The sequence below is a fragment of the Chelonoidis abingdonii genome, chromosome 1 (genome assembly GCF_003597395.2).
Source record: "Chelonoidis abingdonii isolate Lonesome George chromosome 1, CheloAbing_2.0, whole genome shotgun sequence".
NCBI classification, from domain to species: domain Eukaryota; kingdom Metazoa; phylum Chordata; order Testudines; family Testudinidae; genus Chelonoidis; species Chelonoidis abingdonii.
Genome location: NC_133769.1, coordinates 326164823 through 326186235, shown reverse-complemented (window position 1 = coordinate 326186235; position 21413 = coordinate 326164823). Strand labels below are relative to the sequence as shown.

The window sequence follows — 21413 nt, the reverse complement described above, 5'->3', positions numbered from 1 at the left end:
TCCAGTTCCTCATTTAACCAGCAGAACTGTAAACAATTTTCACAGTTCTTGAAAAGCTTTTTTATTGTAAATCTTGCTGTTCTTCTAAGTATGTAGTGAGAGATTTCTAAAATGATTCAACTTCACATTTCTAAGTTTATTTGATGTTTATTCACTGGCACTGCTAGAAAACTATGTCCGAACAACCAGTGACAAGGAGGATTGGTGTTGCTTCTCTTCTACAGAATCAAAAATGATTGATACAAAGGTCACTTTTGTCTATCCCTTGACAGTGCTGGATTCTTCCCTTTAAGTCCTTTCTCATCTTTGAGTATTTTAGTGTAGCTATGAAAACTTACCAAAATATTTTTTAACTCACCAATCACAACCTGTATTATATATACCATGAGCTCCAAATAGGTAAGATTCCATATCTCACAAAAGTAAAGGAATCTCATTATGCTCCAGTCTTGTACTGTTTATACCAGTGATACTCAGACTGCAACACATGAGCCATAAAAGGCTCTTTAACGTGTCTCCTGCAGCTCTTTGCAGCACATAATATTAAAACACTGTGTGATTTAATTATTAACCCTGTAAGTTAACCAATTAAGTTATTCACTTATTTGCTCTGAGAATAATATATATGTATATAAAAACTAAGTATTTCCCCTGTCATCCTGTTTAAATATGAATAGTAGTAAATAAAACAGTGATTTCACACTACTGTGGCTCTTTGGGTTAATTTGACTCCTGAACCACTGAGGTCTGCATATCACTGATTTATACAGTGCTTCTATGGATTCCTGATAGTGACTCCACAGTTAAGGTTGTAAGGCAGTTATAAACACCCAATTTTTCACACACGCATCTTACTTTCTCAAAAAGAATTCCTTTTGAAACGTCTTCTACAGTTACATGTTGGTGAATCAGTTCCTACTGTCTTCTCTCTCACTCTAGTATTGTTTCTCTTTTTACAACAAACGTCAATTCCCAGCCCATTTTAATTCAGAACACCATGTCGTCCGCCTAATGCTTTTCAAAGAAACATTTTCCTTTAAATGTCTTGTTATTTATAATAATAATCTCCTAATGATAAGATTCTTAAAAAAGCGTGGTTGTCTTTTTAATCTGTATGCTTTTGATACATCTCCATATACTAGTTAAAAACATACTTAAAAATACTTTTGTAAATACCTGTATACCACTGCAGAATACACAGAACAATCTTAATTTAAATCCTGCCGAATACTAATAAAATTGCATAGTATCTAAAGAAGCTCACTGATCTCACTTCTATATTCTTTACTTGGAAAACTTTATAATATGGCCCACTTCTGATCTCTTACACTGAATAGAATTCACTCGTGATTTACACTATTATACAAGAAATTAGAATCAGGCCCATAACCTTGCTGAAACATGCACAAAAACAAAGCTACAGTAAACTATGCTGTTATAAAAAAACCTTCCTGATTAAAAACAGTGCTGAGAGTTTAAAGCAGTACCCAGCTTGGTGACATTACAACTGACTCACTTTGTAATACGTGCTTTGTCCACAATCTGATGTGGACCCTCCATGTTGCCCTTGCACAGAAAAACTTAAGTTTTTGCTTATTTGTGTAAAAAAATGTTTCCTCCCTGCACACACAACCCTCCAACTCCTCCCCCGCACTGGCGGCCCCCAGTTTTTACCTTGTCCTCTCTCCCTTTAGCTCTAGATTCCCTCTCTCGGCTACTGGCAGGCTTTTCACTTTTTGATATTGGGTGTGCTCTGCCCACAGGCCCTCGCGGCTGCAATCCTGGTGATTCTTTCCTCAAAGGTTTAACTTCTCGGTTAGGACGCTTTATCTGAGGTGGAGCCCTGGCAACAAAAAAAATATATCAATCACAGTTAAAAAAAAAAAAAAAAAAAAAAGGATCAATACCAACAGCTCAGCACTCGTGACCAACCCTACAATAACCAACCAAAATACATGTGGAAAAAACAAATCATATTTCAGTTTCAGGCTCTGAATTTCAGTTTCCCGTAGCTATAAATCATGGCGCTAAATTACACTATATTCAAAAGCACAGATCCTACAAGAACAGTTATAGAAGAAATTCCGTGAAGTAGGCCAGCTAAGAACCTTGACAGGCTCAATATCTAAGAGAGCAAGACAATGAGAAAAAAATGACCCATTCTCAATCTTTATTCCCCCATGTGAAAGTGTCAACACTTACAAATTGTTCAGCAAATTAGGACTAGATAGAACCAAACTGCATACTCGTACACCTTTGTATACCTCCCATTGACCTTAAAGGAAGCTGAGCAGTGGTATGAGGGGTCAGAATTTGGTTTTAAGATTAAACTGAGAGGTCGTATTCATTTTGCTTGGGAGGTCAGTTTAGACTTGAAATATAGAACAAACTAAATGGCCAAGATGTAATCAATTTAAACTAATGTTACCTCTAATAAATCCCTTTATTCATGGTTGCTGCCATTGTTTCAAAACTTGCAACTACTTTCCTGAAAGATTAGTTTTTAAAAGTCTCTCACACATATTTTCACAATCTGGAAGTGCTTATTAAGTATTTATTTCAAATAATTTTTATTATGCGTAAAGAAACAGAAGAGTTGCTGCTACTGTTACCGTTTAAAGTAATTTTCTTTACTCATCTGCAGCCGCATGAGACTTTAATTTATTTTACAAGGGTATTGACCTGCTGGGATGAGTCACCTCTCCCATCTATGATCCTACACTCAAGCCAAGAAACAGTTTAATCTATAAACAACAAATAAATAAATCCACTTTGCACTTTATACTGCCCTTCATCCAAAATCGCCTGAAAACTTTAAAGCTCACTGTGACACTGGCAGACCAGGTGCCAGCTCGTACTAAGGTCCACATGTCTCAACTGAACATAGACAGATATATAGCTAGAGCCAGTCTAGCTGTTAGTATTGTTAAAATAGATATTAGAATTATAAGAATGTGTTTAGATTTTATTGAATGCTTGTGAACTGCTGCATGCATTAATCTCATTTATATCATCTGTATCCCATATTGTAAGGTAATATTTGAGAAGTTGTATTGTAAGCCTCTGTAAATCACCAGACAGGAGAGAGAGACATTAGCTAGTGTGAAATGCTGGTCTCCCACAGAAGATGTTACATCCTGTCCAACACAGAAGGTCCATTGATACCAAATGGACTATTGTGAGACATTAAAGAGGACAAAATAAATGTGTTTGTTTTGCCTTCCCCAAATGAAGATGGGCCATGCAAGTGGATTCCTCCCATCAGCTGAGTTTGCAGCTCAGAGAACAAGAGATGAGGGAGATAAAAACTCGTAGTAAGGCTACGTCTACACTACTCACCGTATCGGCGGGTTACAATCGATTGCTCGGGGATCGATATATCGCGTCTTATCTAGATGCGATATATCAATCCCCGAGCGCGCTTATATCGATTCCGGAACTCCACCAACCCCAGCAGAGTTCCGGAATCGACAAGGGGAGCCGCGGACATCGATCCCGCACGGTGAGGATGGGTGAGTAATCCGATCTTAGATATTCGACTTCAGCTACGTGAATAACGTAGCTGAAGTTGCGTATCTAAGATCGATTTTTCCCCGTAGTGTAGACCAGCCCTAAGAAGGAACTGAAGATCTATGCTGCTTCGACTCTAGAGGGCCAGGTTTCCTAGGCATAAGGAGGAGGTACCCACAGCTGCTTACCCTGGATTAGTCCTATAAAACATATAGAGCTTGTTTATTATAGAAGCTTCTATTACTTTTTTAAATTTAAGATTGTAACTCATCTGTGTGTATCTGTTTACTTGCTTTAACCTTGTATGTAACTCTTATTTCCTTTCATATTTTGATAGAATGGAGTACCCAAGGGGACTGTCTGTGACTCCTTGTTTGGCTGTTATAGCGCCTGAGGAGTTTACACTTGATAACTGGTTGGTGAAATCTAAGTATAAATTCACTAGTGCCCTGGTTCTTAATAGTCTGTCCTGAGGTTGGTACTCATGCTCTGGAGTCACTGAGTAGCTTCACACTTACAATAGTGTAATGGGGTAGAGATGGGGGAAACTGAAGCAGCAAGCTATAGTAATGTTTTACACCAACTTTGAACAGGGGGTAAATGACTACACATGGTGCAAAGTCATGAAGAATCAGGCCCCTGTCCACTAAGTAATGCACTAAGAAAACCAAATACATTTAATATAGGCTACAAAATAGCTTTTGGTTACTCGCCTTCAGACTGCTTCTAATTACTACCAAATTCCCATTTTTGCTAACTCGGCTCTACATCATTCAGTAATATCTTGCAAGATAATAAAAATCCCAAGAGCAGGCCACCCCCTTCCAACTCCCACAGATTGTTGTTGTCCATCCTACAGGTGCCTGTATTCCAGTTCTGCTGAGCAGGATCCTCCAGATGACAGGTATTTTAGAAATTTCAAACTAATATAGATGCTTTACTGTTTTCTATTGTATCCTTCAATTCCAACTGGCTAAAAAAAAAGGCCGCCTATGACCTGATAAGAAAGTCTTTAGGACTTCATGAAAATAGTTAAAAAAAAAAAAAAATCAAAAAAAAAAAAATCAGACAACTGACCACTCTTTCAAACAACAAAATGGGCAACTCAACTATTTTCAGAGAATCCCTTAACTACAACGTGTAACACGTTTATATAGTAAAAAGTTAGACTAGAGACCTACATTAGGGGCCTGTTATAAAGTCCACTGAATTCAATGGAGGTATTTCCATGGACTACAGTGGGCTTTGAATCTGGCCCTAACTCTGTAAAGCATCACCTTGTCTGCAGATTTCCTTCAGTACTAAAGCAATTGGCTTCAGGCAATATATTATGTACCTTAGGCCATACCTGAACCACTATTGACCTCAAAAACAGTCACTGTTCACTAATAATCCATCCCACATGATCAGCTGACTTAATAGGTCTTTTCTATCCATAATTTTTATTGTTCCAAGACATTTATAATAAACAAAGAATTTTGTTAGAGTTAAAGTTGCTCAAGTGAATTTCTTAGCAAGACAATCATCAAAAGTCAAGAAAATCAGTTATGGAAACATTAATATCCTGCCCAACCTCCATACATAGGCCTTACCACACCATAATACCCAAACACACTTCCTCTTCCACTGTACAAGAACATCCAATTCTTCAAAAATCACCCCCACATTTGAACTGCAGAATTCTTTTTAGGTAGCAACAGACCTTTGAAAAATCAATTTGTCCAATGGTAAGAGAGATTAATGTTCAAGGGTGGAGCTAAAGTTTGAACTATCCCAGAGTGCTTTCCAGTTACCTGTGCTCAGCGGGAACTGGAGGTGGCCAAACAGCAGGATCCCTAAACGGCTCATCTTGATAGGATACAGTAATATCTGGAGGTTTGTCTATTTTAAAACTCTCCAATGTGTTGACAATACTCTTTACTTGCTCATATTCCTCCAGTAATTCTTGCCGGACCTTCAAAATAAACAAGTGATTTCAGAAAAAAAGGGTTTTAATTTTTGCACAGGTCTTTTTTTATATATATACAATCTCAATTTACAACAGAATAAAATGTTTAGAAAATGTTTACTACAATAGAATAAATTAACATGTACAAAGAACTAACGGCCCAATCCAGCAGCTCTCAGACATGTGACTACTCCTATTACATTCAATGGAACCTTGAGAGCACGGGCTGCAAGATCCATGCCCTGATATTGTTCAAAACTTGACAGAGATGTTCACTTGTACAGGTGAACGGTCACAATCCATTCAAAGCATCAGGAATTGTTTTCAGTAACACAGACATGAGAGAGGGAAATAAAGGTAGCCTAGGTTAAGACGACAACTAATGCAACAGAAGAAACTGGGAACATGACTCACTTTTATAGTTTGTTTTCAGTGCTATTGTAGCCATGTTGGCCCCAGGATATGACAGAATCAAGGCGAGTGAGGCAATAACTTTTACTGGACCAACTTCTGTTGGTGAAACAGACAAGCTGACATGGAGAGCAACTCTGTGGGGGTCAAAAGCTTGCCTCTTTCACCATAGGCACCCAGTTTCTAATCTGCTGGAAGGTGCTTCCCCCGGCTCTGCTCTTACTCTACCCCTTTTCCCAATGCCCCACCCCCGTCCTGCTTGTTCCCACCCTGCCTCTTCTCACCCCTTCCCCACCCAGTTCTGCCCTCTCCCCCAAGCACACTGTGCCTTTGCTCCTCCCCTCACCCCCAACGCCTCCTGATGCTGCGAAACAGCTGATGCACAGCAGGCGGTAGGCGCTGGGAGGGAGGAGGTGGCGCTGATCAGTGGTACCCACTGGCAGGAAGAAGGCAGTGGGGGGAGGGAGAGCTGTTGATAGCGAGGCTGCCAGTGGATAATAAGCACCCACTATTTTTTTTTCCTGTGGGTGCTCCAGCCCCAGAGCACCCATGGAGTCAGCACCTATGTCTTTCACCAACAGAAGCTGGTCCAATAAAAGGTATTACTTCACCCACGTTTTCTTCCTTTTATAACGGAAGTCTGACTGTGAAGTTATACACTTGCATTGTACGTTTGAAACTTTCATTTTCTACTGGTCAGAGAATATAGTAGATAACTAGCACCATTCAAATAGATAATTCCTTAAAATGTATCTCATACTTGTTAATCTATTATCTGTTGACGCATGGCCTGATCCAACTCCCACTGAAATCAAGGAGATCCTTTTCTTTAATGCACTAAATTAATTTCTCAATGAAATCCAAGTATTAGAAATGTCAAGTTAACGTAGCAGTTTGACAAACCTTAGTAAGTGCCAAGACCTTTCATGGCCCCAATGTAAAGATCTATGAATAGTATGATATTTAATATACATACAATATGATGGGGGCTAATTTAGCTACAATTAATCAGGAAAGAGATCTTGAAGTCATCATGGATAGTTCTCTGAAGACATCCACACAGTGTGCAGCAGCAGTCAAACAAGTGAACAGGATGTTAGGAATCATTCAAAAAGGGATAGAGAATAAGACGGAGAATATCTTATTGCCCTTATATAAATCCATGGTATGCCCACATCTTGAATATTGCATACAGATGTGTTCTCCTCATCTCAAAAGAGATATACTGGCATTAAAAAATGTTCAGAGAAGGACAACTAAAATGATTAGAGGTTTGAAACGGGCCCCATATGAGGAGAAATTAAACAGGCTAGGACTTTTCAGCTTGGAAAAGAGGAGACTAAGGGGGGATATGATAGAGGTATATAAAATCATGAGTGGTGTGGAGAAAGTGAATAAGGAAAATGTATTTACTTGTTCCCATAATATAAGAACTAGAGGCCATCAAATAAAATCAATGGGCAGCAGATTTAAAACAAATTAAAAGGAAGTTCTTCTTCATACAGTGCACAGTCAACCTGTGGAACTCCTTGCCTGAGAAGGTTGTGAAAGATAGGACTATAACAGGGTTTAAAAAAGAACTAGATAAATTCATGGAGGTTAAGTCCATTAATGGCTATTAGCCAGGATGGGTAAGGAATGGTGTCCCTAGCCTCCGTTTGTCAGAGGGTGGAGATGGATGGCAGGAGAGAGATCACTTAATCATTACCTGTTAGGTTCACTCCCTCTGGGGCACCTGGCATTGGCCACTGTCGGTAGACAGGATACCGGTCTGCATGGACCTTTGGTCTGACCCAGTATGGCCATTCTTATGAGTACTGTTGAAGTCAGTGGGAGTAATCCTGGGCTGAAAGTTAAGCACTTACATAAGCACTTGAGCTTTAATGACTTATTCTGGCCACATTAAAGTCAATGGCAAAATTCCTATTTATTTCAGTGATGGAAGAATTGGACCTTTTAGAACATTTTTAAAACTGATCAGCTTGTCTTCAGCCTTCGTCCTGGATTCCCTCCGTTATACAAAAAGTGTTTTCTAACATCAACAAATTAAATTTTGGAGAATGTGTGTACAAAGTGTATACTATGAATACACTTCGTATACGTATCTTATACAAATTCTTATTGTATAAAACAATTTGAATGGGATGTAATATGTCTTGTGCAAGTTTTTTTTAATTTAATTAAGAAGATAATCTCAGGTAATTATTTATTTTAAATTTTAAATTTTTGCCTGTCTACAGAAGTATCACGTACAAACATAAACCTGTATTGTCCCTCTACTTTGTCCATTTTGCCTTGATAAACAGATGTTTTGTGTGTGCATTCTGAATGGAGTTGAAGTTAACACAGAACATTTTGTCTACAACAACTTTAATTTATATAGTGCCTTATTTTGCCAAAATGTGTCTGACATCAGTATCAAACTAATTATATGTGTTTGTTTAAAATCTGCACAGCACAAAACACTGGACTAAGCTTTATCCTTGGTTGCCTGCAGGGGGCTCCTACTAAAGTCACGATACCAGCATGCCCAGATCCAAGGACAGAATTTGTCCCATTGATTTTGCTAGATTCCACAAAAATAGGCAGTTTTTCTGCCCACCCCTCCCTACCACTGCACGTAGCCTGTTTTTTTTTTTTTCAAAGTGATATTTGGAATCCAAGAGATTTATGCTGTAAGAATTTATCGAAACCCAGACTGACGTATGTGAGCTCATGCGAGTTAATGGGCTCCAGGACCCAACGCTAATATTGATACAATACTGAACTCACTCAAATGTTTTGGCCTAAAAACTGTGACATTATCCCTCAAAGATTTCACATCTGTTGTTAATATTGTGTTTAAGTACTGAATCCATGATTTATGCATTTCGGCCCTTTTGTATGTTTTCCTTGCTGTTGGATTTATCTGCCTTAGGATCTCAGATGACACCTGCTTATAGCATTAAGTCATGCAGCACACTGTCTGCTGCTTATCTATTTCTATTGCTATGCCAGTCTGCTTCCTCCACCTCTGCACTATCACAGATCAGTAGCTTGGGAGCAATTTACTTCTCATTTAACACTACAGATCCATTCTCACTCTTTCCATCGCTCCTAGAAATCGACCCACAAATACTCCTCATGCAAATAAAGTTGAGCACGTGCCCATGTGATTGTGAGATCAGGGCCTAAAAGTACTATCTAAATCTGCAGATAACATTTTAGATAATTGCAACTATATTGATCTTTTTAATGATGCAAGCCCATCTCACATTATAGCTTACTGCTTATTAGTTGGATGAAAGATGAGAAAGCAAAAGGAAATCATTATAGTATTAGAAGAAAACATAATAGTATTTCCAAAATAGGCAGTCACATACAATTAGTCCATTGATTAGGAAGACACACTATGTGAAGACAAGAAAATTGATTCAGTTAGAACTAAAGAACCCCTTCTAACTACATCACAAGAAATATTGCCACATAAGTATCACGAACTTCAATTTAGACAATATATACTTAGGCTACTTTTTAAAAAGCTTGTGCAATGCTGTATTTCTTTCCAAATCTACCATATGCAGTGCAATATCACTTCATCATACCTGTTGCCATTTGCCCTTAACTGCTGGGTCTCTGATTGATTGACAGTGTCTCTGAATCTGCTGGATGACACCTTGGTAATATACCATAGAGGAGTCGTAGTTCCCAAGAAGTGCATATTCTCTTCCTTTTTTGGCATTATCACAAATCTCTGCCAAATTCATCGTCTCTCACAAACCTAAAACATAACATTTAATCATAAGATGAAAACTTGTACAGGTTATATAATGATTCAGAAAACCATTAGGTAGTTTTTGTTTTGCTATTCCTTGTATGGCTGCTTTACATCCATTTTCCCATTTTGATGTACAGATTATTATAGTGTCTCCTCATTATGCTGATTATTGACAATAAACCACAATGACTGGTAATGATTATGTATTTCTCCTCTACCCTGAACCTGTTAAATCATTACAAGAACAGGAGTACTTGTGGCACCTTAGAGATTAACAAATTTATTTGAGCATAAGCTTTCGTGGGCTACAGCCCACTGCATTGGATGCATAGAATGGAACATATAGTGAGGAGATGTATATACATATGGAGAACATGAAAAGGTGGGAGTTGCCCAACCAACTCTAAGGCTACGTCTACACTACAGGATAAATTCGAATTAGCTTAAACCGATTTTATAAATCAGATATTATAAAGTCGATTGTGCGCGTCCACACTAGGCACATTAATTCGGTGGTGGTGGCGTCATGTCCGAGGCGACGTCGGATTTCCTGGAGCGGTGCCACTGTGGGTAGCTACGTAAATAATGAGGCCCAATGACGCGATTTGCGTCCACACTAACCCTTAATCCGATATAGTATATCGATTTTAGCGTACTGCTTCTCATTTTGTAGAGTACAGAATCGATTTAAAATGAGCTTTAAATGACTAAAGAGCAGTGTAGTGTGGACAGGTGCAGCATTAAATCGATTTAACACCTGGTTAAAATCGGTTTAAACAGCGTAGTGTAGCCAGGCCTAAGAGGCTAATTAATTAAGATGAGCTGTCTATCCGAGGAAAGAGAAAAAATCTTTTTAGTGATATCAAGATAGCCATTTCAGGCAGTTTCGAAGAAGCTGTGAGGAATTAACATGTCGGACAATAGATTCAGTTTGTAGTATGGGTCAGCCATTCCCAATCTCTGAAATTCGAGCAGGTTTTCTCGTGTGAGTTCTGTTTTTGAAGCTTTTCTCTGTTGCAAAATGCCACCTTTAAATCTGCTTACTGAATGGCCCAGAGAGGCGAAGTGTTCTCCTACCTGGTTTTTGATGTATGATTCCTGGTGTCATTTTTTGTCCATTCTTTGCACAGAGACTGTCTGGTTTGCAACAACATGGCAGAGGGCATGCTGGCCACATGATGATATATCATGTGTAATGTTGCAGGTGAATGAGCCCCTGATGTACGGATGATGTGGATTAGGTTCCTATTGATGGTGTAACTGAATGATGACGGGACGAGGGTTGGCCAATGGGCTTTGTTGCAAGGATAGGTTCCTGGTTAGTGTTGTCTGTTCTGTATCCTTTATGCTAAAATAAAATTTGTTAGTCTCTAAGTGCACAAGTATCCTGTTCTTTTGGGATTACAGACTAAACATGGCTGCTCTCTGAACCTGTCATTAATATTACATGCAAGTGGACTGCAGACCCATGCTGAGCCCTCTCGGTTGGCAATTTTCAGTTGTACAGCAGGGATCTCAAACTCAATCCACCACAAGGCCACATGAGGACTCAGTACATTGACCCAGGGCACATCACTGACACTTTCATACAAGATACAAAAGGCCCCCCCCCCCCCCCCCCGTACTCAGCCTGCCCCCACTCCACCGCCTTCCCGAGGCCCGCTGCCCCCACCCACCCCTTCCCCTGCCCCCATTCAAACCTCTTCCCCAATGTCCCCACCCCACTCTGCCCCTCCTGCCCCTATTCCAACCCTCCCCAAATCCCACCCGCTGTCTACCTCTTCTCCACTTCCTCCCTGAGTGCGTGGCTCCCTTGCTCCTCCCCTCCCTCTGGAACAGTGCTAAGCGCACCAAACAGCTTTTCTGCAGTAGGCAGCAGCCTGGAGGTAGGCAGAGAGCGGGGACACAGATGCGCTGGGTGGGGGAAGGGGACAGAGGGAGAGGGATTTGGCAGCCACAGGAATAACTCTGGGGCACGTCGTTGAGACCCCTGTTACGCAAGCTAAGGTGTAAACCCACAGTGAATGGCAGGCTGCGCAGGTTAGTTGCCTGTGTGGAACCTGCTGCTTACACTAAAGTTCACTGTGTGCTTTTTAATCTTTTCGTTCAAAGTGATCAAAAGCAACACTAGGAATTTTAATGCATGGCGGGCAGGTCACATCATAACCGCTTGGTTCATTAGCAGTTGTCAGAAAGTAGGGAAGGAACAACCTTTATGTATGCAGCAACATAAAATCCCTCCTGGCCAGCGTACAAGAATCATTTACCTGTAAGGGTTAAAGAAGCTCAAAATAACGTGGTTGGACCTGACAAAAGGATCATAAGGAAAGAAGATACTTTCAAATCGGAGGCAGGGCGGGGGGAGAAGGAAAGGTTTTGTTGTGCTCTCTTTGTTTGTTCCCTCTCTGGACAGAGAGAGAACAAGCAGGTAAACTATCTCCCGAAAAGATACCTGAAATGATACATCTAAAATTACAGAACACTGTAAGTAGAGGCAAGGAAATGAATTAGATTATTTTTGTTTAGCTTGGAATTTTCCCTATGCTAGAGATAATCTCAGTCTTGTTTGTAACTGGAAAGCAGAGTCAGAGTCTGTGTTTTAAATCTTTTTATTTACTCTGTAAAGTTACCTTTCATCCTGATTTGCAGTTGATTCTTACTCTTTTTTAAAATAAATTCTTCTTTTAAGAACCTGATTGATTTTCGTGTCCTAAAAACCCAGGGGTTTGTCTGTGCTCACTTTGTAACCAATTGGTTTAGTACACCTGTACCCGATATAAACATGAATTCGGCTTTATCGTGGTAAAAGCAGCACTCTAGGGGGGGGGGGGAGAGGCTGTGCACTCCGGTGGATCAAAGCAAGTTTGATATACTGTGTTATAGATGAAACCGCGTTAAGATTTTTTGGCTACCGAGAACAGCGTTATACTGGGGTGGAGGAGTATATTATTCTCAAGCCTCCCCAGGAAAGGGGGTGAAGCGGCTTGGGGGAATATTTTGGGGAAACAGGGACTCCAAGTGGGACCTTTTCCTAGATTTTGGTCTAAACCACTTGGTGGTGGCAGCAATACCATCCAAGAACAAGAAAAGGATTTGTGCTTTGGGGAAGTTTTAACCTAAGCTGGTAGAAATAAGCGTAGAGGGTCTTTCCTGTAGGTCCCCACATCTGTACCCCAGAGTTCAGAGTGGGGAGGGAACACGGACAGCAGACTAGTGCAGGATACATTTACACCCCATCTCACTGCAAACTAAGTGTTCGTGTACAGAATCAGGCTTCAATTTATATACCACCATAACATATATTAGCAACCAGCCATTCATGAATCACATCACACGAGGCTTTACATGTATTATATTATTTGTATTACATGAGTGATTAGGAGATCCAATCAACATTAAGAGCCCACTGGGTTAGGAACTTTTGAAAGACCTCATCTTAACCAGGTTACATTTTAAATATACAAGATAGGGAAAGGACAGGAGAAAGGGAAAGGCCACGTAAGCAGATGTTTGGGAACAGAAACAGAATCAAGAATTGACCTCAGCTCTCAACTCTGATTTGAGAGCGCCTTAACCACAAGACTATCCTTTCTCTCTTTTAAAAATATTCTCTCCTTAGTAGCAGTTGCCCTGAAGATATCTCGAACCCAGTAGTTCCCAGCTATACTATGTCTAAAGAGCTCAGTTACATCCAACGCATTATAAAAGACAAATGTACTTCTGTATGCTATCCAATTTCTTTTAATTTGTGTAATGTACGTAACAAGGGCTGACGAGGCAAATATTTGTCGGCTTTTGGGCATTTTCTACAAATATAAATTTCAATGCTCATGAAATATGCCAAACTGACAGCAATAGAAACACAAGCCTTCTCTGAAATCATAGGACGTGACATGGACAGTGGTGTTGAAAGCTTGGACATACTTTGTCCCAGGAATGCTGCTTTTACTTGAATCATAAAACAAGGTTACTTCCCTGCTGCTGGATGTCTTCAAAAAGATTGTCAAAACAGAGCTACATCACTGGGGTGGACACAAAGATTGGAGCCCTCTGAAAAGTTGCTGAGAACTTGGTGTGTTGGATGCTGGTGTCATCCAGAAATTTTTGGTAGAATCCATGAGGCCATTATTAATACAACCCCTCTGTCTGACTGACTCATTTCCAGAATATCCAACAATTTGTGAGACTTTTCTTGAACACTAGATGGCTCAAAGATCAATGCATCCATGCTCCTGATGAGCAGGTCTTGGAAGATTTTACATCTTCCATAATATTTTTGATGTCTATCATAACATCCTCTGGAGAAACATGAGTTGTATGGAGTATGGTCTACACTCTCTTCCTCAGCTGTGGAATCTGAATCATATCTCAGTGAAGGAGGTAGTACAGGGGTTTGGCAGGTTGGTATACCAAGAGGGAGATTAAAAAGTGACTGCCATTCCTATCCTCCAAGACTGTGATGTCCAGGAAGGCCATTTGGCTCATAGCAGATAAATGTGCAAAATGGCCCGTGTGCAGAAGGTGGGGATCGAAACCTCAACTGAGAGGGATGTACTAAAGTACTCTGTGTCGATGGTGAAACCAAGAAAGGTCTGGTTTGAGGGAAAAGAAACTAAATGACCTAGAATGAACCTCTCATTCTACTCCATTGGCACCAAAGTAACAATAAGGAAACTTCAGCTTCAAATCCTCAATTCTAAGGGAATCCTTAACATCACTCTACCAAGTGGAGCACTGTGGGATTTCTGCTCAGCAGAACAGATAATGGAGCCTGAAATTAAAACTGTAGCCTCTCCGGGACTGAAACTGGGGAGAAAAGAATCTTTTCATCAGAACTAGATAAGATGGACCTAATCCTTAGAACCAAGGAGATGGGCTTCTGATAACAAGAACCAGATAATTCCACCTTAATCTTCAGTGCCAACCACCTGCCTGATCCTCAGGAACATGACCGCATGGAGCAATGGTGCCATGCATTCCTCTTGTCTCCATCTCTCGACACCAAGGAAAGTGGATTTGGCATGGCGTCCAAAGCTACCTTTGGGTTTCTCAGATCGTCTCTTGGAACCGGAACTGGATATGCCTGAAGACTGGAACTGCTAAGGGCTTGAAGCCAGTTCTGACTCCAATTCTGCACTGGAAGCTCTAAGAAGTCAACTCCCTACCCAATTTCAAGTCTCTGCTGAAAAATTTGGGGGTACTAGAACTATTCAAAGAAAAAGTCATCAAAATTTTTTAACATGGGTAAAATACATTTTCCCCTTACCTTGTTCTCTGATATGGCTGAATTGTTTTGGTTGAAATTTAAAGAACAGTCTGAGCCGAACACCCAGCATACAGAATTTCATCCCAAATGATTAAAGTAGAATACAGAAAATAAAACTAAGCAAAATTTATAAAATAAATAAGTGGTCCTCAGAATTATGGAAAAAGCAAAATAAACTAAAATCAACTAAATTGGATCACAGAGAGATAACAAAGAAAACAATTCAGAAAAAAATCCACCTTCTTCTGAAAAATAAAAAGGAAACATAAAAACTATAAATCTCTATAAACATGAGCTATAGTAAGACTAATGCAGCATAGCCAGGGTCTTTAAAAAATAAGGCAAAAATAAAGAGGCCTAGGCTATGTCTACGGTTAGCACTTTTGTCAGTAAAACTTGTTTGTCAAGAGTGTGAAAAAACCGCACCCCTGACCAACTTAAATTACAGCAACAGATGTGCTGGTGTGAACAGCACTATGCTCTTCTGCCGACATAGCTACAGCTGCTCGCTGGGGTGATTTAATTATGCCTATGGTGGAGATCTCTCCCATCAGCAGAGTGGCTATGCTGCCTGACTAGAACGCAGAAGGGACTAAATCCAGAACAAGGGGCAGGAAAAGGACAAAGTGTTCCTGGGAGTTGGGGGGGCAACAAATGGCTGGGCAAGGAGACTGGGAGCTGCAGGAGAAGAGAAGGAGAGGCTGGAGCCTGGAACAAGAAAGGGGGATAGACTGAGATCGGATAAGAAACCAAGAGAGGGCAGCTAGAACTGAGAACAAGTGAAAAAGCAGGGAGGCAGATCAGACCTAGGGCGACCAGATGTCCTGATTTTATAGGAACAGTCCTTACTTTTGGGTCTTTTTCTTATATAGACTTCTATTACTGCCACCCCCTACCCATGTCCCGATTTTTCACACTTGCTGTCTGATCATCCTAATCAGACCTGGAGCAGCAAACTAGGAATGGCCTGCAGACTAGAGACTGAAGTAGGGTAGGCAAGGAGAAAGGGACTGGGAGAAGGAGCCAGGGTGGGGAAGAGACAGGACTAGGACAGATTGGAGGGGATGGAGCAGAAGGCATAAAGTCTGAGGGGAGTAGGGATAGAATGGGCAGAAGTCTGTGCCCAACAGAGAACATTCCCCTCCACAGCCTGGAAAAAAACCCATTAATTCCTGAGTCTCACCATTCCTCTGCTGACAGCAAATACCTGTGAAATCCACTAGCAAAATGTGTCTCACCCCCTCTTGTGGTACATACAAATGATGACAACCTACTACTGCTATCAGTTACTTCACTAGCGGCAGAGAACTGGGCAGTGGTGCTAAAGGTTCCAACTCTGCTGATGAACCATGGAGGGGTCAACATGATGAATTATCTGTTTTTCAGTTTACTTTTTTAAAAAACTAGGAAATTACACATAGAAGTCCTAAGATAAAACAATAGTAAGGTTGTAAAGTCAAGCATTCAAATGTTAGGAAATGCCAGCTCCTTTGTGCATATGCATGGTACAGTCTTTAATTACATTATCGCATCCTATTTTATCCACAAGATACCTATCTCATTCAGTGCACAGAAACAAGGATATATAGGAAAGGAAGCTGTTATTTGTAAGATTTGTTGCAGAAGCTGGAAGGGATGTAATGATTGAGGCAGGCTTTTGCAGAAACAGAAAAGATGGTTCTATAGTTAAGACAGCTGAATAACTGGATTCTATCCCTGTCTCTGCCATAGGCACAAAACTTAAACCAAAATGTTCAAACTAACTGTGTTACTCATTTTCTGTGTGGCCATCTTAATACCTTGGTGTCTGATTTGCAGAAGCGCTGAGCACTTGCAACTGAAGTCAATTAGAGCTGCACTTTGAACATATAAAAGTGCTATACAGTAGAACCTCAGAGTTATGAATACCTCAGGAATGGAGGTTGTTTGTAACTGTGAAATGTTCGTAACTGAACAAAACGTTATGGTGGTTCTTTCAAATGTTTACAACTGGACATTGACTTAACACAGCTTTGAAACTTTACTATGCAGAATAAAAATTTTGCTTTTAACCATCTTAATTTAAATAAAACAAGCACAGAAACCATTTCCTTACCTTTCAAATCTTTTTTTAAAAAACTGTCCCTTCATTTTTTTAGTAGTTTAACACAGAACTGTACCGTATGTGCTTTTGTTATGTGTGTCTCTCTGCTGCTGCCTGATTGTGTGCTTCCAGTTCCAAATGAGGTGTGTGGTTGACTGGTCAGTTTGTAACTCTGGTGTTTGTAACTCTGAGGTTCTACTGTATAATGTTACGTTTTCTGAAAAAAATCAGGTTTTAGGCATCTCAAATTAGGAACCCAAAAATTGGTGGAAACTTTTAACCTTAATCTCTCGGTGCCTCAGTTCCCTATACGTAAACTTGTGGAACTCCTTGCCTGAAGGCTAGGACTATAACAGCGTTTAAAAGAGAACTGGATAAATTCATGGAGGTTAAGTCCATTAATGGCTATTAGCCAGAATGGGTAAGGAATGGTGTCCCTAGACTTCTTTTGTTTGTCAGAGGGTGGGGATGGATGGCAGGAGATCATTTGATCATTACCTGTTAGGTTCACTCTCTCTGGGGCACCTGGCATTGGCCACTGTCGGTAGACAGGATACTGGGCTAGATGGACCTTTGGTCTGACCCAGTATGGCCGTTCTTATGTAAACCGAGGGTAATATCTGCCCCTTACCTAACAGGGGTATTATGAAGCACTCAGACAGGGTTTTAAATAGCGTGCAGTAAATAAGGCATGGGGTCATACAATGAGCAATGAAGAAAAAACAAAATATTGAAGAGCTGCTCATTAAGTGAACCCCATCCATCATCTGCACTGAATGAGGCAGGAGTTCCGTGGAAAAAAATAGTACGTGACAATCTAATTAAAGTCTGTATCATAATGCATATGGACAAGGGAAACAAATGATGGCTGCACAGGCAACCCTTCATTCTGCCATTTCCTAGCTTTTTTATGCTTGACTTTGTAACATTAATAATGTTATTATGACATTGTTTGTATGTAAAAGAGAGAGAAAACCAGCGGTCTACTCAACAATTCCTATGTTCCTAAAGGAACTACTAACTTTGAAATTTTATCCAGGCACATCATCTCCATGTTAGTGCACACAACAAAATTCATGTGACAGGGTGGGGTTGAGGGGTTTGGAGTGTGGGAGGGGGCTCAGGGGTGGAGTAGAGAGTTGGGATGCAGGGGATGAGGGCTCTGAGGTGGGGCTAGGGATTTGGGGTGCAAGCTGCCCAGGGTTTCGACGAGGAGAGAGAACTCCCTGCAGCTCTCTCTCTCCATAGCAGCAGCTGGGCTGAGGGGAGGGGCGTCTCTCCCCACCACGGCAGCTCCAGGGCTGGGGCCGCGGGTATAGGCACTGACTCCACGGATGCTCCGGAGCTGGAGCACCCATGGCCTCTCCACCCCCTGCCCCTCCTCACCTTCACCTCCTCCATGAGCGCACCATGTCCCCACTTTTCCGCCTACCTCCCAGCACTTGCTGATGTAAAACAGTTGTTTTGTGGTGTAACAAGCTCCGGGAGGAACGGGAACACAGCGCGCTCAGGGGAGGAGGCGGGGAAAAGGCGAGGCTGAGGTGGAGATTTGAGGAAGGGGTTGGAATAGGGGCAGGGAGGGGACAGATTTAGCACAGGGACTTTTGAGAAGGCAGTGGAAGGGGGGCAGGAGGGGGCAGGGCCGGGATGGAGTCGGGGCGGGGGTGGGGGGGATCAAGGACCCACCTGCACCAGCAGAATTCGGTGCTTATGGCCCCAGGATAGGCGCCTCTCCCACAGCTGGGGCAAGTCCGGGGCTAGGGGAGGGGCGTGTCTCCCCTGGCTGCAGCAGGTCCAGGCCAGGCTGGATTGGGGCCAGGGGAGGGACCCTTCTCCCCCGGCCGAGGCAGGTCTGTGGCTGGGCTGGGTCGGGTCGAATCCCAGGCTGGGGGAGAGGAATCCCTGGCCACATAGCTTAGAGGGAACTTGGAAGAATTTTTATTGACATAGCTACCACCCATCGACCTAGTACTATCTACACCAGGAGTTAGGTTGACTTAACTATGCATCTCAGGGGTGTGGATTTTTCACACTCCTGAGCAACACAGCTGGGTCAATTTAACTTTTTAGCGTAGACCAGGTCTCAGTCCATTGACCTGGCCTGGGAGGCTCGCTACCATGAGCTGTGTAGACATACTCTTTGTATCTAAGCACAGGCCATTTCTCCAAGTCTGTTTTCTAATCTCTGCATTTTTCCATTAATAGTGCCTCAGCAATTGCTCTTGGCTGCTGTTTCATTGTTAAAATGCTCATATCATTTGGAAGGTTTTCCTCACAACTAATCTAAACTTGCCCTTCTTGAATTTAAGGCCACCAATTTAGTTATATATCTTTGATCAACGTGGAATATGTCTCTCCCTTTCTTTATCTATTATTTCAAGGCTTTCTATATAACCATCTTCTCTCTCACTTTCCCTTCAGAGTTGTAAACTCTTTAAAATATAAACATAATAGATATGTTAACAGAACCTGAATGAGTAGCATGAATTGTAATAGTAATTAAAATATCAGAGAAAAGCAACCAATCCAGTTTCATTTTCAGCCAGTCTGAGACCCGTTACAAGTCTGCAGGACTGTTCATATTTCATAGCCTTTTAATTTCATATTATATTTCTTCACAATACCAATAGCACAGGGTTTTTTAAACATTGAAATCTTTCAGAACTGGGTTATTCATCCAATATTTAATTATTTAATTATTCAAACATTTTCAATTAATCTTATCTGTGTGTAACAAATAGATTTCTTTCATTTCAGGTTCTACATCCTAGCACAATTGGCATTGATGTCTGTAATGAATATTGTCTCCTGCTCAGGAACTATGACTCACATCAGAGGCGATGTGTGTTATTGTAGATTCTATGGCCTAGTCTACACCTAAAATTTTAGATTCTCTCTACACTAGAAACTTTACGGCACTGCAGCAGCACCACTGTAGTGCTCTAGTTTAGGCTGTGTCTATGCTGCGCACCTTACAACAGTGTGGCTATGCTGTTGCAGCTGCGCCGTTGTAAGGTGTGCTGTGTGGCCGCTTTTTATTGCCGGTAGAGAGCTCTTCCAGTGACAAAATAAACTACCTGCAACGAGGGGCAGTAACTTCATCGCTGAAAATGCAGCTCCCCGCAATGAAGCGCTGTCCACACCAGTGCTTTTTGTGTTTTTTCACACCCCTAAGCGACAAAAGTTTTAGTGACAAAGTGTCAGTGTAGACAAAGCCTTAGACAGAAAGGGTTTTTCCATTGCTGTAGTAAACACTCCTCTCCAAGAGGTGGTAGCTAGGTTAACATAAAATTCTTCTGTTGACCTAGCGGTGTCTACACCAGGGCTTAGGTCAGATTAATCACAATTGCACCGGGAGTGACATTTTTCACAGCAATGTAGTTAAGCCGACCTAACTTTGTGATGTAGACCAGCTCTAAGGTCGATGCAGCTACATCATTTAGGGGTCTGAAAAATTCATATCTCTGAGAGACATAGTTAAGCCAACCCGAGCCCAGGCGTAGACACCACTAAGTTGACCGAAGAATTCTTCCATCAACCTAACTACCGCCTCTCGACGTGGTAGATTTATTATAGTGACAGAAAAATCCTTTCCATCATTGTAGGAAGTGTCTACACTATAGCACTGTAGGTGCAATTGTGCTGCCCTGAGATCTGGTCTACACCTAAAAATTAGGTCATCCTGGCTGCACAGCTCAGGGCTGTGAACAATTTCACACCCTGTGTGACAGCGTTAGGTTGATTGAACCCACACCATAGACCCAGTTAGGTTGACAGAAGAATTCTTCCATCAACCTAGCTACCACTTCTCAAAGAGGTGGATTAATTACATCAGTGGAAAAACCCCTTCAGTCAACACAGGAAGCACCTACACTAATGTGCTAGTTGTGCCGTTATAATTTAGACATACCCTTAGTCTTAACTAAAGCTCATCAGATAAACTGAAGGATGGATGCAAAGAGCATTGGTCAGTTTCAGTAGGGAAAAACTGAAATACATACACACACCCCACACTTCCCTCCGTTAGCTTTGTTTTCACTAAGTTCCCAAACTTCCATACAAGTCTTTCCATAGACTTCCATGGGAGTTGACGATGCTATCACCTTGCAGACTCCCATGACCCTACTTCAAGAGGGCACTTAAATACAGGCTTAATTTTAAGCATGTGGTTACATTTCAATTGACTTCAGGATCTGACCATGTACTTAATTGTGCTCCTCAACAGGGATGCCTTCCTCACTCCAGGCCTAAAAGTATACAAGAGAAGCACAAAAAATTAAGCAACAAGTTGTTTTTTCCTTATATTTCAGTCTTCAGACTGTACTGAAGTGAAATCCGTTTTGAAATGTTACAAGTATATTTGGAGAGGGGACACCAGACACTAGGCCTGTAGTATCAACATTTGCCTCTCAAAAGAGATTTGTTTCAGTTTTTTTGA

At 41.2% G+C, this 21413-nt stretch overlaps 1 protein-coding gene across 1 annotated transcript in view; it reads right to left on the bottom strand.

Moving 5' to 3' along the window:
* Positions 1–21413, bottom strand: part of KATNAL1 (katanin catalytic subunit A1 like 1) — a 51975-nt gene that overhangs the window by 25057 nt on the left and 5505 nt on the right. Inside the window, exons 2-4 of the mRNA XM_032776784.2 lie at positions 9454–9629; positions 5304–5464; positions 1675–1843 (exon numbers count right to left, since the gene is read on the bottom strand). Of these exons, the coding sequence (XP_032632675.1) occupies positions 1675–1843; positions 5304–5464; positions 9454–9615 (492 nt within the window). The 5' untranslated portion in view covers positions 9616–9629. The remainder of the gene's footprint in view (positions 1–1674; positions 1844–5303; positions 5465–9453; positions 9630–21413) is intronic.